The 17,094-nt window shown below is 36.2% G+C and overlaps 1 protein-coding gene across 2 annotated transcripts in view; it reads left to right on the forward strand.

Annotated features, from left to right (window-relative positions):
• The window catches only part of LOC123534228 (poly(A)-specific ribonuclease PNLDC1-like), a 60,706-nt gene that overhangs the window by 35,468 nt on the left and 8,144 nt on the right, over positions 1-17,094 (forward strand). Inside the window, exons 10-18 of one of the 2 annotated variants that reach the window (XM_045316374.2) lie at positions 4,039-4,182; positions 4,576-4,731; positions 6,810-6,874; positions 9,291-9,358; positions 9,910-9,963; positions 11,140-11,182; positions 12,233-12,332; positions 13,911-14,006; positions 14,556-14,644. In XM_045316374.2, coding sequence (XP_045172309.2) covers positions 4,039-4,182; positions 4,576-4,731; positions 6,810-6,874; positions 9,291-9,358; positions 9,910-9,963; positions 11,140-11,182; positions 12,233-12,332; positions 13,911-14,006; positions 14,556-14,644 — 815 coding nt within the window. The remainder of the gene's footprint in view (positions 1-4,038; positions 4,183-4,575; positions 4,732-6,809; positions 6,875-9,290; positions 9,359-9,909; positions 9,964-11,139; positions 11,183-12,232; positions 12,333-13,910; positions 14,007-14,555; positions 14,645-17,094) is intronic. The other variant, XM_045316375.2, reaches the window with a different exon arrangement.

Here is a 17,094-nt window from a genome sequence, read left to right on the forward strand (position 1 = left end):
GACACTTAGAGGTCAAGGTCCAAACATTTCCCAGATCATCTATACTACATATCATTTACCATTTTCATTCAAACGGTGGGCATTCACTTTTTATACGCCCGTTTGAAAAACGGGACGTATTATGGGAACGCCCCTGGCGGGCGGGCGGGCGGGCGGGCGGCGTCCACAGACCTTGTCCGGAGCATATCTTCTACATGCATGAAGGGATTTTGATGAAACTTGGCACAGTTGTTCACCATCATGAGACGGAGTGTCATGCGCAAGAACCAGGTCCCTAGGTCTAAGGTCAAGGTCACACTTGGAGGTCAAAGGTCAAATTCAAGAATGACTTTGTCCGGAGCATATCTTCTTCATGCATAGAGGGATTTTGATGAAAGTTGGCACAATTGTTCATCATCATGAGAAGGAGTGTCATGCGCAAGAACCAGGTCCCTAGGTCTAAGGTCAAGGTCACACTTAGAGGTCAAAGGATACAAGAATGAAAACTTTGTCCGGAGCATTTCTTCTTCATGCATAGAGGGATTTTGATATAACTTGGCACAAATGTTCACCACCATGAGGCGGAGTGTCATGCGCAAGAAGCAGGTCTCTAGGTCTAAGGTCAAGGTCACACTTAGAGGCCAAAGGTCAGATACAAGAATGACTTTGTCCGAAGCATTTCTTCTTCATGCATGGAGGGATTTTGATGTAACTTGACACAATTATACACCATCATGAGACGAAGTGTCATGCGCAGTTCCCTTCTTTAGAATTACTTCCCTTTGTTGTTACTATAAATAGCTTATATTGTAACTTTTTCATTACTAGTCGTAGGGAAAAATCGAGACCACTTTTCTGTAGTACAACATGCATGCTACATCCAATTTTGAGGTGTATTTTGACCAGTCTCTACCTGGTAAAGATTTTTGTGTGGACTTACAATTTTCTTTTTGATTTTTTTTTTTTTTTTTTTTTTTTTTTTTTTTTTAAGATTAACTTCCCTTAGTTGTTGCTATAAATAACTTATATTGTAACTTTTTTATAATTGACCGTAGGGAAAAACCAAGACCACTTTTCTGTGGTACAACATAGATGTTACTTTCCAATTTTAGGTGTATTTTAAGGTATCTCTACCTGGTAAGGAGTTTTTTTGTTGACTTAGAAAAACAAAACACTTAGTTATTACTAAACAACCACAAAATTAAAATTCCATTTGCAAATACAGGTGCTAGAGTAAAGAAATTTGCTGTGACGGGCGTATATTGTGACATTCTTGCACTCTTGTTCCAAAATAGTCTCTTGTTTTATTTAGTCCCCTACTGGTTGAAAACCAGTTTCGGGGACTATAGGAATGCACTTTTCCGTCATTCCATCTTTCCGTCATTCCGTCATTCCGTCCGTCCGCAATTTCGTGTCCGGTCCATAACTCTGTCATCCATGAAGGGATTTTAATATTACTTGGCACAAATGTTCCCCATGATGAGACGACGTGTCATGCGCAAAACCCGGATCCCTAGCTCAAAGGTCAAGGTCACAATTGGAGGTCAAAGGTCAACAGGGCTTTTTTCCTGTCCGGTCCACAACTCTCCCATCCTTGAAGGGATTTTAGTATTACTTGGCACAAATGTTCCCCATGATGAGATGATTTGTCATGCACAAATCCCGGACCCCTAGCTCAAAGGTCAAGGTCACAATTGGAGGTCAAAGGTCAACAGGGCTTTTTTCCTGTCTGGTCAATAACTCTCCCATCCATGAAGAGATTTTAATATTACTTGGCACAAATGTTCCCCATGAGGAGATGACGTGTCATGCGCAAAACCTGGACCCCTAGCTTAAAGGTGAAGGTCACAATTGGAGGTCAAAGGTCAACAAGGCTTTTTTTCTGTCCGGTCCATAACTGTCCCATCTATGAAGGGATTTTAATATTACTTGGCACAAATTACCTCATAATAAGACGATGTGTCATGCACAACTTTCAGACCCCTAGCTCAAAGGTCAAGGTCACACTTAGCAGTCAAATGTTAACATAGCATGAACAGGGTCTGTTTCGTGTCCGGTCCATAACTCTGACATTCATTAAGGGATTTTAATATCACTTAGCACAAGTGTTCCCCATGATGAGACTATGTGTCATGCGCAAATCCCAGACCCCTAGCTCAAAGGTCAAGGTCACAATGGGGGGTCAAAGGTCAACAGAGTTTTTTTCCTGGCCTGTCCATAACTCTGCCATCCATGAAGGGATTTTAATATTGCTTGGCACAAATGTTTCCCATGATGAGACGACACCCAGTACCCTAGCTTAAAGGTCAAGGTCACACTGAGGTCAAAGGTCAAGAGGATTTTTTTCCTGTCCAGTCTATAACTTTGTCATGCAAAGCAGGATTTAGATATCAGTTGGCACAAATATTCCCCTGGATGAGACAACATGTCATGCGCAAGAACCAGGTCCCTAGGTCTAAGGTCAAGGTCATATTTAGAGGTCAAAGGTCAAATTCAAGAATGACTTTGTACGGAACATTTCTTCTTCATGCATGGAGGGATTTTGATGTAACTTGGACCAAATGTTCACCACCATGAGGCACCCTTGTTTTTAGAATTACGTCCATTTGTTATTACTATAAATAGATTTTATTGTAACTTTTTTATTACTGGCAGTAGAGAAAAATCGAGACCACTTTTATGTGGTACAGCATGCATGTTACATCCAATTTTTAGGAGTTTTTTGACCTATCTCTACCTGGTAAAGAGTTTCTTGTGGACTTATATTATTTATTTTTTTTTTAAAGATTAATTTCCTTTTGTTGTTACTATAAATAACTTACATGATAACATTTTTATTAGCAATTAGGAGTGACCTGTCGTTTTTATTTTTAGATTTGTATTTTCCAGACTGTTCCATTTATTAAATAAGGGATTGAAAGATATTTGACGTTTTTAAAACTATAAATACATTTCAAATAATGTACAAACTAAAACTGCATCGGTAGCTCAGTTGGTACAATTGAGGAATTTTGTTAGTTAGTGATTTAACTTTTGCGATTAAGAGGCTGTGGGTTCGAATCCCACACTGTGCGATTTGTTTTATGATTGAATTTGTTTTATTTACATTTTCATGTTGTTTTTTTTATTACAATTTATTTCATCATTTCAATTTCATTTTTTATTTCATTCGTACAATTTCAATATATTCAATACATTTCAAACACACGCGTCCAATGGAGCATCTTCACACTTGCTGTTGGTGTAACTGTTAGTTTCCTCCGAATCAGTGTCATCAGCTAATTGAGTGACCAAATTGTTAAGAGCTTTGTCAACCATGCTGAATAATTCACAATCAATAAGATATTTGAAAAACCTATATTATATTCGAAAATAGCAAAAGGATACAAGTAATGCGATTCAAATACATGTTTAACATTATCATCATTTTAAAATGTGTGTTAGCAAAATATAAAATGAAAAAAAAAAAAATATAATGAAAAAATAAAATTGATCTCCGTCGGAATTCGAACTCGCATAAATTAGATTCTAAAGCCATCACGCTTACCACTGCACCAATGCGCCTTATTGTCGAAGAAGACAGTCATTTAAATATCTATTAAAAAAGTAAGTTATAAAAAAGTAGGGTACCCCTTTACTGAAGTGGTTTATTCCAGTAACCTTTCAAATCTATTAATAAAAGCGACAGGTCACTCCTAAATGCTAGTATAATCAGCCAAAAAAATTCAATATGAAAACAACTGTGGGTTTTTATATATGCATATTTTAATCCAAGTGTGTTGTTATAACATATTGTATATGTAGTACAATATTGTTTATACATCATTGACAGATATCAGTTCATTATGTTATACTGCAGTAGAGAAAATTAGGTGCCTTCCAGTAGGGGACTTTGTATTGCATGGCAATACTTCATTCACTTGTTTCACTCTTGAATTTATTCTTGAAGTGTTTTTGCATGTTTCCCAAACAGTAAATAAAAACATAATTGAGAAATAATATCAACAGACCAGGGATAAAAGTATCCGCAGACCAGAGAAAAACTTCTGTATATTTCAGATAGAAATTGAGAAAATAGCAGCAGACAAGAGGCAAGAATTGGAAATCTCAGAAAAATCAGATCAAAGACAACAAGAGGAGGCGCTGTTAGAGAAAATGCTAGGATTTACACGTATATTTAGACTAATGAAACAGTTAAAAAAGGTATGGTTTGTCAGGAGGATATCGTTTCATGGAAAATTTTGCCAAAATGTGTTTCATTGGGAAAATTTTTTCATACTGTGGCTAGATATTTACATATAAATATCTACATCCACAAAAAATTATACTTCTTTTAACAAATTTACTAAACTGGTAAACCAGCATCATTAGTAAATGAGTAAGCTCTTTTACCTTGGGTTACAGTATGTTATTAAAAAGTAGAAACCTAGGAATAAATGTTACATTGTGTTGTCATTGCTCATTAGAATACATAGTCTCATTTTGTACCTTTGTATACAATTAACACTGAAATATGAAAATTCATCTAAACCAGAAAATTTATATGCTCGGATTAGAAGTCACTTGGTTTTGTTACAATTTTATATTTCTTTTCAGCCTTTACTAGCACACAACTGTATGATGGACCTAATGTTGATATATGATAAATTCTACAAACCGCTACCTGTATCCTATACAGAATTCAAGACAAACCTTCATATGATGTTTCCTAAAGTGTTTGATACAAAACATATCGCATCTAGTGTGAGACGGGTAAGTTGTTTTGATATTGCATGTACGTTTGCTACATTGTATACAGCTTGATTTACACATCGTGTTCCGAAATATTATCTAGGATTGTTAAAATTTGCCACAAAAAATGATTATGATTTGAGAGGGATCGTGTCATTAGTTATTCTGAAAACCCAATCCATGATGGGGACAACCATAGCCTTGCATATGCTTCTCCATGCCTATGATACTGTCTACCATACAAGACTAGAGATGCTGATACACTGAGTGTTAAGTCTTCTTTCTACAGTATTTGCAAACTGACCGATTTATCTTGCTTTAGATGTAATCTTACTCAGTCTTTTTTTGGCTGATGTCTGTAATTTTAGATTTGTTTGTAGTGTTTGGTATGTGTATGTAAAGCACAAAGCACGTTTGAACATGTGTATGTGTGAAAAGTGTGTTATACAAATGCGGTATAATTATAAATAATACAGAAGCACTTTTTATGCCCGCGGCATCTACTGATGCAGGAGGCATATAGTGATTGTCCTGTTCATTCATCCGTCCGTCCGTACGAGGTTAACCAAATGGGACCGTTTTGTCTGGCATCAATACCCCTTACTAGAATGACTTGATACTAATGCAGATGTAACCTGTGACCATTCCTCATCTTCAGACATCACATGACCTCAGTTTGACCTTGACCTTGAACTTGACCTCGTTTTGACTTAGGTTGCTTTGTATCGACAAGGATGCCACCGGGGGCATCAAGCGTTTATTGAATGCAGCTTCTTGTTAGGGACTGATATAGCCTTTGGATTAATTAAAACAGCAAAAGAAACATTGTAATATCTTCAGGTAATGGGGACAAAACGATTTGGGGTGCATGTCAGTTTGAAAAATAAGCAGTTGGGGCAAATGTCCCATCTACCATTTCATCTAGGGGGCAGTTAAATAATATAAAGAAGTTTGTGTTACTTATGATCTGTAATGATTTAAACATTATCAGAAACCACATTCAGAGGACCAACTGAATCGTGTAGGTCCATTTGGCATTTTGTTAATGATACAAGGAGGTATCTATTCACTTCAGCCCATTTTTGGACAGTTTGAGAAATATCAGTTGATGAAAAAGGTTGTATTTGCCACTTACATGCTTATAAAATGACATTTTATGTTCTGTTGGATAAAAATGTAATAAAGATGGTTATAAGTGGCAGATAAAACTTTTCTGTGTAATCATTTTTACTTCAGCTCAATAAATATATGACAATCAGTACTAACTGTATTTTGAAAGCATTATTTGCAGTTCAAGACTGATGAATATAATAATAAGATAAAAACATATTTGAGCCGTGCCATGAGAAAACCAACATAGTGGCTTTGTGACCAGCATGGATCCAGACCAGCCTGCGCATCCACGCAGTCTGGTCAGGATCCATGCTGTTTGCTTTCAAAGCCTATTGCAATTAGAGAAACCGTTAGTGAACAGCATGGATCCTGACCAGACTGCGTGGATGCGCAGGCTGGTCTGGATCCATGCTGGTCGCAAAGCCACTATGTTGGTTTTCTCATGGCATGGCTCATTTGAATTAAACTTAGAGTAGTTATAAAGTTCAGTATTATACTATAGATAAATAAAAGTTATCATTATGTATATACCACAATACATGTTTGAAATACTGGAAAAAATGAAATGGTAGTCAAGTTCTGGAGTAAATCTGTTATTTGAGACACACACCTTGGCAGATGCATACACCTTCTTTATACCAGCAATATGGATTCTTCATCTTAAAATTCAACAGGCTGGGCTCAAATCAAAACTTGCAATTTTTTTATTTCAGTGGGTTTGAATATTCATTGAAAAGATTACATTTATTAACCCTTACCATGCTGGACACAATTGATTATGCCTTTGCAACCAGAGTAGACCAAGATCAGCCTGCACATCCGCGCAGTCTGATCATGGTCTACACTGTTCGCTATTCAGTCAGTAAATTTTCAGTAAACACCCCTTCAAATGATAAATGGTACTGCCAAAATTGGAAGATGGACCAGTCCATTATAGAAATTTAGCATGATAAGGGTTAAAACATTTTGTGATTTATAATTTTCAGGAGATGGAGGAGACGGGTTTGGTGCAATACACAAATTTAGGTGATCTCTATAAAGATTTAGAAAGGTGAAAATATTACTTTGTCTGTGTAACTTAAGTCACTATTAAAATACTGCTTATTCCTTTATAAATGACTCCGGCGATGTTACATTTTGCAAAAGTGGGTTGGGAGGGGCATCATTTATTAAGGCCCTAATTTTTTTCACAGATATAAATTATAAATCCAACTTTACTACATAGTGCTGGTATTCATTTGTAACCTGCTTGTAAGTTAACTTGATTTTCTTTTTGTGGAAAATATGGGTGAGGGGAGGAGCATTTTTGATTTATATGTCAAGAATATATTCGGGGAGCAAACATCAGTTTACTGTTGTTTTAGTTCAGACTGTTAAAGGTGTTCACACTGAATGAAGTCAGTACAATTGTTGTAATATGATAACTGTAGAGAGCAAATTTAGGAGCATTCCTTTAGGTTAAATAATATCTAAAAAGATCCTTTGGAAGCAAAGAATGCAACCAAGAAGAATAATAGCGACTCTGTTTGATTGAGTCTGTTCATGAGAGGTAATGAAATGTGCAACACCTCTCACACCCCCTAGCACCGGTTTAAGGGGAACTCTATTACACATATGTTGAATGGACTCCATGTTCCCAAAGGACCAGAAAATATAACAACACTGAATCCAAGTACGGGGAGACTTTTTACAGCCGCCACTCGGCATGTCAAGTTTTTGTCGGAACACTTACATATTCCCTTGTCAGTATGTTTGTCCAGCCACCTTGATGTCTTTCCAGATATTTGTTTGTCCCTCCGAAATTATGTTATAGATATGTCAAAAATTATTTGACCTATAGTCATCAAACCTCATAAGATTGTTAATCAGAATGAGACCTTGTGCACATGTGGTTTTGTTTAGAAGTCACTTAAACTAGACTACATCTGTGGCCCTTGACATAGTAGAAAATATGCTTAAAGATTTTAAAAGTCTGTGTCACACTTGTCTCAAGAAGTATTTGCCTATAGTCATTATACCACATAGGATTATTATTCAGCTTGTGAAGTTGTTTGGGAAATCACTCAGTTACACAAGAGTTATTGCCCTTGACTTAGACAAAAATATGCACAAGAGCTTAAAAGTTTATGTTGCATGTGTCTGAAAAAGTATCTATTCTGGGGTCCTGAAACTTTATTGTCGTATAACATGTGAAGTCGTGCAGCTGATGTTCTGTTTGGAATTTCATAGTACCATGGTTTCTGGTCCTTGACTTAGTAAAAGAAATATGCATATAAAGATCTTAAAAGTTTGTGTAGCATATATCTCAAAAAAGTATTTGTCATAGTGTCATTAAACCATACAGGATTCAGTGTGTTTGATTGTACATCTGGTTTTGTTTTATGGTTTCATTCAACAAGACTACAAGGATGACACAAGTGTTTCAGAAAGTATTTGACCTGCAGTCATGATACTTTATAGGAATGTTGTTCAGCATTTGATGTTTTGCACCAGAGGTTTTATTTTGGAAATAGAAAGATATACAAGGTGATTCTCTGAGCTTTACACAATATTTTTTATAAAATATAGTAGTAAAAAACATTGGTTGTGAAGTAACAGTGAAACAATATATCACCAGAAGCACAAAGTGACAAGGAGATGAGCAAAATACTCATGATATCCAAGGTTTAGAGTGATCCAAGTTTCTGAGTAATCCAAGGTTTTGAGTGATCCAAGGTTTTGCAGGGCCGTAGGAACAGTGGGGTAGGGGGGGGGGAGCAGGGTGTCCGCCTCCCCCAGTAATTTGACCAAGTAAGGTAATTGTTAGCAATTGTTTGACAGCGAGTCAATTTTAGCTGTGCCCTGCAGTTTTGTTTAGATGGTCACTCACAACTAAAAAAAAACTAAAAACGTTTAACGTTTCTTTGATCTGAGTCTGTTATAGGTCGGCTGATTTTCAAAATGTGTGCCCCCCCAATCTGAAAATGCTACCTACGTGCCTGTTTTGAGTGATCCAATGTTCTGAGTAATTCAATATTGTTAGTGTTCCAGGATTTTGAGAGATCCAATGTTCTGAGTTATCCAAGTTTTTGAGTAATTCAAGGTTTTGAGTGATCCAATGTTCTGAGTAATTTGAGGTTTTGAGTAATTCAAGGTTTTGAGTGATCCAAAGTTTTGAGTGTTGCAATGGTTTGAGTGATCAAAGGTTTTGAGTGATCCAAGGTTCTGAGTAATCCAAGGTTTTGAGTAATTCAAGGTTTAGAGTGATCCATAGGTTTTGAGTAATCCAAGGATTTGAGTAATTCAAGGTTTTGAGTGATCCAATGTTTTGAGTGTTTCAATGTTTTGACTGATCCAAAGTTTTGATTAACCCAAAGATTTGAGTGATCCAAGGTTTTTAGCAATACAAGGTTTTGAGTAATCCAAGGTTTTGAGTAATTCAAGGTTTTGAGTGATTTAATGTTTTGAGTAATCCTTTATATTTGTAGTGAGAAGGGACAAGAACTTGTGTTACATCCTCCTGCCATAGTACATGCCGAAGGGTTTGAAAGATATAGTGAGTATTTGTATAAGAGTAGCTTGCAAGTTATATTTTCAATTTTAGCAGAGAAATATAAATTTCATTTACAAATACTATTATTTATTATGGATAAGGCACTTGCCCCGCAATCAGGAGGTCGAAGGTTCGAGCTCTGTCAGAGATGGGTCTTGTTACTGAAGAGAGACTGGTTGGTGAGCCGCCAGCTAGTTAAATAATGGTTACCGATTGCCTACCTGCCTGCAGGGCGAGTGCTCTAACAACTGAGCTCCAGCTGCCTGACAAATATTCTGCCCAAAAGTGACCAAGTCCATACCATGACAATACAAATAAAATCTTTCACTTGAGACAGGGTCATTGTATTTCATATCCAAATCAAAACTATTAGACCCTGAATAACTTGTTAATAGTTTTAACATTTCCTCTTTCTAAAGTACAGTCAGATAAATTACTGAGATATCTTTGTCATTTACTTATGTATTGTTCTGATGGTTATATTATCTCAAACTGCCAGATTACTTTTCCTGTGAACATCGGAAAATTGTAATTGACACATTTTTTTTCTTCAGTATCTGATGTTCTACCTCATGAAGCTGGTTTTGATGCCTACATGTGTGGCTTTGGTAAGTTAAACGCTACTTGCATTTAACAGCTTTATTAGTCTGTGGCCAATTTGTATGGTCTCTCACTGCTCTTAGGTGGAGTTGCAATTTGTAGCCAAGTTTTATAGTCACTCTCTGCTGTTAGTTCAAGTTGCAGTTTGTAGCCAAGTTTTATGGTCACTCTCTGCTGTTAGTTCAAGTTGCAGTTTATAGCCAAGTTTTGTAGCCACTCCCTGCTGTTAGTTCAAGTTGCAGTTTGTAGCCAAGTTTTATAGTCACTCACTGCTGTTAGTTCAAGTTGCAGTTTGTAGCCAAGTTTTATAGTTACTCACTGCTGTTAGTTCAAGTTGCAGTTTGTAGCCAAGTTTTATAGTCACTCTCTGCTGTTAGTTCAAGTTGCAGTTTGAAGCCAAGTTTTATAGTTACTCACTGCTTTTAGTTCAAGATGCAGTTTGTAGCCCAGTTTTATAGTCAGTCACTGCTGTTAGTTCAAGTTGCAGTTTGTAGCCAAGTTTTATAGTCTCTCTCTGCTGTTAGTTCAAGTAGCAGTTTATAGCCAAGTTTTGTAGCCACTCCCTAGGGCCTGCTGTTAGTTCGTTGCCAAGTTTTATTGTCACTCACTGCTGTTAGTTTCAGTTGCAGTTTGTTGCCAAGTTCTATTGTAACTCACTGCTGTTAGTTCAAGTTGCAGTTTGTAGCCAAGTTTTATAGTCACTCTCCGCTGTTAGTTCAAGTTGCAGTTTTTGGCAAAGTTTAATAGTCACTCACTGCTGTAAGTTCGAGTTGCAGTTTGTGGCAAAGTTTTGTGGTCACTCATTGCTGTTAGTTTGAGTTGCGGTTTGTGGCAAAGTTTTGTGGTCACTCATTGCTGTTAGTTTGAGTTGCGGTTTGTGGCAAAGTTTTATGGTCACTCGTTGTTGTTTGTTCAAGCTCCAGTTTGTGGCCAAGTTTTCTGACATGACCTGTGTTGGTGCAACTTAAAACCCAGTATAACAAAAAGTATTTTGTGTTTGAAAAAGAAATTAACTTTCTTACCAGATATGTGGATCAAACATAAGTAAAACTAAGCTGTAATTCATTACTCATTGTCTGTAGTGAATGTGACTGTTATAGGGAATTACCAATAGAGAATATCTCATTTTATAAAATGCTTTATCAGTTTGACATTTAAAAATATATTCTATTCCTATATTTCAGTGTTTCTTAGATATGGCCATATACTGACTTTCAAGAATACAAAGTAAGTAAGTTCAAATATTGTAACCCCTTGATGCACAACCTTGATGTTAAATGGGCATATAGTTCTAATATTTAGACAAGCATTTAAGGTCACTGTTTTCAAATTACCAGTACTTTCCCAACTGCTGTGCATTAGACAACCCACAAGGGATGTAGAATTACTTAATGCAAAGATATCAGCTGGCTTACGGAAGGTGGATGGTTTCTCACAGGTTCACGACCTTGCCTGAAATATAGAAAGTAACCATATAGCCTAAATTGTGTCAGTGTGATTAAAACAAAATAGATGTTTCCTTTGGGAAGATGAGACAAATGTCTATCTGAATATGCCTGTAAATCCTTGTGTATCTGGCTCATTAATTAGTTAAGATTGCTAAATGCTTTGATGTTTGGTATCACATATACATGTAATTGTAAATTTGGGTTTGAGCGACAGAATCAATTTTTGACACAAGAGCTTTTTGATTATTTTCCAACTAAATCATATTCAAAATATAGGACTGCTACTGTTTTGGTCTTCATTGACACAAACAGTTGTTTACGTTATTTATTGAGTTTTAAAGTAACACCATGAAAAATAGTGTGTTTTAATTTGACTACCGTAATTCCCTTGATTCATGTAACATATATAGTAGAAAGTTGTAAAAATTAATATCTCGAGAAAAATTCTGATGAGAGGCAATTGTCTGCTTCTCATCATTAGAAACCCTTAAACTGATTTGTACAGTTACCTCCCATTTGGTACCTGTGGTAAGCACCTATATATTGTTTTATTTGTGTCTAGTACAGCCATTTTACTGGATACATCAAGACTTGTGAAGATTTTTTTGAACCAGTCATGAAGCTTACTCTTTTAGCCCTTTGGAATACTTGTCAAAATGGCAGTGTCTATAGCGGAATCATATTATTTGACCTGATGCAGTGAAACATAAGTAGTCAGTTGTGCATATCAAATATTGATTTGTTCTTTGTAGCTACAGGCCCCTAGATACTTCTTAAATAGATCTATTGCTGGTATATATATGATTATGTATAAATTTCTGATCTGCAGGTCATCAGAAGTTATACCATGTATGTTTAGGAGATATTTACAGACATTAGAAAACTATACCAACAGGATCAACATAATCAGGGCTACAGTTAATCATATTGTAAGTGTTTTCATTTTATTTTTTTTGCTAACATAAGATAAGATTTATTTTGAGTCGGCAAGACTACAACAAGTAATTGTGAACTCTAACAAGCTTCAACAACTGACTGAAGTCAGTTATTTAAGAAATAATTATAAAGGGGAGCTGTGGTCTAGTGGATAAGGTGTCAGCCACTCAATCCAGGGGTCGTGGGTTCGAGCCCAACTGGGATCATGACCATGACTTCTCATATGACACCAATACTGGTTTTTCCAGGAAGTGGACTCTAGAGTGGTTCCAATAAGCTTGAAGCTTTCATCACAATCAAGCTAAAAACAAATTAGTGTAAAGTAAGAAATATTTTATAGCAAAACCATGTTTTAACACTATTTATACACCATGGGTAGTTATATGATCTGAACCATCAGTCCATAGTCATGTCTCCAAAACTGTTCACACTATAACACATAGCTATATACAGATAAACATAATTGAACTTGTTTCAGGATTGAATTTGTACTTTAAGGTAAAAGGTCAAATAGCTTTATTTTTGTGGTATATATCTTCTAAACTGCTAAAACCCGCCCGCTTAGCTCAGTAGGTAGAGTGTCGGTCTATGGATCGCGAGTTCGATCCTCGGGCAGGGCGTGTGTTCTCCGTGACTATTTGATAAACGACATTGTGTCTGAAATCATTAGTCCTCCACCTCTGATTCATGTGGGGAAGTTGGCAGTTACTTGCGGAGAACAGGTTTGTACCGGTACAGAATCCAGGAACACTGGTTAGGTTAACTGCCCGCCGTTACATAACTGAAATAGTGTTAAAAAACGGCGTTAAACCCAAAACAAACAAACAAATCTAAACTGCTAAAAGGTTTTTCATAAAACTGGCATCGTTCGTTAACCTCATCAACATGAAACATTAGAGCACAATACCAAGGTTAAATTCCAAGGTCACACTTGGAAGCTAAAGGTCAGATGGCTTTATTTCATATTTGCCCCATATGGATTTTCATAACATTGGTGTCAAATGTGTAACCTCGTTTAGATGACTTGCAGAGGGTATGACCCAGGTCTACAGCTCCAAGGTTAAACTTGAAGGCCAAAGGAAAAAATAACTTTGTTTCATGTCTGCTCCATATCTTCAAAACTGCTTAAAGGATGTTTATAAAATGCATCCAGTGTTTACCACATAAAGATGAAGTGCAGAATACTAGACCAGGTCTCTTCGTGAAAGTCACACTTGAGGTGTAGTAGCTTTATTTTACATCATCTTACAGCTTGAAAGTTTTTCTTAAATGTACCATCAGTTATTTGCCTCATCAACACAACATGCAAAGTGCATGATCCAGGTCATTAGGTTACCCATCTTGGGGTATTGGTCACATTCAGTGATAGCTGTAGTTATTGTTGGTTGATGTATTAACTGTACATTTATATTATTAGCTCTTGTCTGATTTTTGCAATACTGAAATACCGGTACTGCTAAAATAGTATAAATGTCAGAATTGCTGGTTTGATGCATTATTTGGAAGAAAATGACCGTTTTTATATTTCTTTTTGTCCCGTTCACATCAGCCTTAATTTTGCTTTTCAACAGAATTTAGAGGGACCAGATCAGGAATCTAGAAGACCTGAACTGCTGTATGTACGAAGTAGAATGTTTAAACAAAAGTTAAACATTGACCAGGTAAAGGTTAGATATTATTCCTGTTACCTATAGATAGCTTCAGATATGTGCATTATCACTTCTACGCAAATTTAACCAGTCTACCCAGTATTTTGTGACATTGGACATGTAGATGGAAGTCTGTTTTTAGAAAAGGCAAGGTCTCATAGAAAAACAAAAATAGATTCTGATATAGACTGGGTACTGTTCATAGCAGTTTCATTATTTGTATTCTCATACAGATCAACTTGCAATTTCAAACCAGTCCCAGATATTCAACATTATATTCAGCAGCAAAGCATTCTTAACAATGCAAAATATAATTACATAAAGTTAACCAGTCTGCAGTGTATGATAAAGAAAGCAGAACCAGTCACAGTTCAGATGGGAAAATTTAACTAAAGTTTTAATCAGTAGTAGCCTAAGTCTCCAGGAAAGAGAGAAAAAACACTGTGACTGTCACAGTCCGTCCACTTCTTATTTGCAAAGTTGTTGAAAAACAGAAGAAGTAATGAAGATTATGGTGTAATAACTATCACTGATTTTATTGTGCACAATTATAATTGTTCTTTGCAGTTGGCCAAGTGGTTTTCTCCATATGGGTCTGTAGATGTGAAAGCCTATGGTCAGTCTAGAGCACTTGTGGCTACCTCAAACTACAGTTGGTATGGTCTTTCTTTTTAGTCAATAAATATTTTATCATACAAGTTCACCCGCTATAAATGACTGTACTCCCCCTCTTCCTGTTGCCACAGATCAAAACAATAAGCTGACTGCTGAAAGTCTCATAAAACTATTTTAAAGTGATTAATGTGCTTTGTTGGTTTGTATATTTATAGTTTATTGGAAGCTGAACATGATTTTTTCTTTATGTAATATGTAAGTCTGATTACAGATAAAATTGTAGCAAAAAACTCGATTGATCACTGATTTTGTCCAGAAATTGCACATTGTTGGTGTCAAAAGTACATATTTTCTTGCTTGAAGAAAGATCTACACATAAATCCCACTTTTTCCTGGATAAAGAAACAATACTAGTATGGTAAAATTAAATAAAATCATTGCTGAAACCTCCAATTTTTTTATAACCGTCAGTGAAAGAGGAGTGGTGTGATGTCCTGACTGTATGCATGTTTGCTTGCAATACTGTACAAATGTTTGAGACTTTCGTAAAAAAGACTGTATGCCTGTTAGCAAATGACTTATTTATTAAATATCAGCTTTTCCCTTGCTCCGGTAGTATTTCTTCATAATTATAACCCGCAAACGAAGTTTGAAGGATAGGGGTATATAGGAGTCAAAATGCGGTCTGTCTGTCCGGTCTGTTTATATGTGTTCTCATAAATTTGGTCCTGCAATTACTTGTCGAATGAATACTATCACACCTACCTCTTTCAAACTTCACACACACATAGGCAATATGTAGTTAATGCCTTTCCTCTTTTTTTCTTTTCTCTTTAAATTCAATGTCACACAAGAGGTCGAAGGTAAAAAAGGGTCATTTTTTCGTGTCTGTGTCATAATTTTTTTATGCATTAAGGGATTCTGAAATAACTTGGCACAAATGTTCACCATCATGAGACAATGTGTCGTGCACAAGACACAATTCCCTAGCTCCAAAGTCAAGGTCACACTTATATGTCAGATGTCAAAAATAGGGTCGGTTCATTTTTCTTGTCCGGACCTTAACGTCTTCTGAAATAACTTGTTACAAATATTCACTATCATGAGTTGATGTGTAGGGCATAAGACACAGGGGCCCATCTTATCAAACATAGTACAAGTAAAATTGATCGTAGGTAAAAACTGTGATATCTGTTTTCTTGGAATATGGACACATTATACAGACAACATGCTACCTGCCTGTAGGCCTACACATAAAATCTGGAACACATGAAATTGGAAACGTGTTTTGTTACTGGTATCAGCAAGAGTGTTCAGACAATATTTTGGTCATACGATATGATAAGATGTTTGATAAGACTGGCCCAAGCTGGTCCCTTGCTCCAAGGTCAAGATCACAAAATATCATATCGCATTAATTACATATTGCCCTCTATGTGTGTGTGAAGTTTCAAGGTAGGTGCAATAGTTTTTAAGAAATCGGAGGAACAATTTTTGGCGGATGGACAGACAGACAGACACATGGATAGACGAATGGGGGTAAACCTATAGTCCCCTCCTGTCTCATCTCATTGACTTTTTGAAGTCATCAGGAAACATTTCTTTGCGAGACTTCCTTAGGGAATCGGCAAAATGGAATACAGTATCAGTCACAAATAAGAGTTCAGATCAAATATCAAAATTGGCAAGTCAGCATACAGTGAATAATTTTTACCATCTAGATAAAAAGTAATTTCTTTCAAAAACACAACAGCTATGCAACATCTTATTTACATATATTTATTGAGTTAGGCATGCTAATTTCAGAAAACAATATGGATTATTGGATTGCAAATCAATTTGACATGTTATTCACCAGTTTCTTGACTTGGTCACATAAATTTCCATGCATTGAGTGTGATGAGTCAACATTTGTCAGCATTTTGTAAAGATTACCTGTCTGTTTCATCTGTTATATCACCACATACATATATTTATGTTAAACTTATTGTAAAACTTGAATACACACATGGTGTAAAGCAAAATAATCAATTTGAAGACGATTTCTTACCTTCAGCCTGCCAGTTGTTTGTTTTGATCGGTGGCAACAGGAAGAGGGGAGTACAGTCTTTTATAGGGGGTGAAGGTGTTAAAAGCATGACTTCAGTGACTGTCTGTAGTATTCAGTTAACTAGAACACCATTACCCTACACTGGTATAAATAATTTATCTAGCTCATCTATGAAAAGTTTATTCCCCTTAGCATTATACACATGTAGATGTGAGCTTGTCGGTCGGTCTGTTGGTCTGTTGGTTTTCATGGTTTCCGGACAATAACTCATGAAAGGCTTGACAGATTTGAATAAATTTTGGTACACAGGTGTAAGATCATAAAATACAGGTCAAGTTCAACTTTGCCTTTAAACGACCATTTTTAGCTCGACTATTCAAAGAATAGTCTAGCTGTTTTACTCACCCTGGCGTCGGCGTCACACCTTGGTTAAGTTTTTGC

The sequence above is a fragment of the Mercenaria mercenaria genome, chromosome 12, assembly GCF_021730395.1.
Source record: "Mercenaria mercenaria strain notata chromosome 12, MADL_Memer_1, whole genome shotgun sequence".
NCBI lineage: Eukaryota > Metazoa > Mollusca > Bivalvia > Venerida > Veneridae > Mercenaria > Mercenaria mercenaria.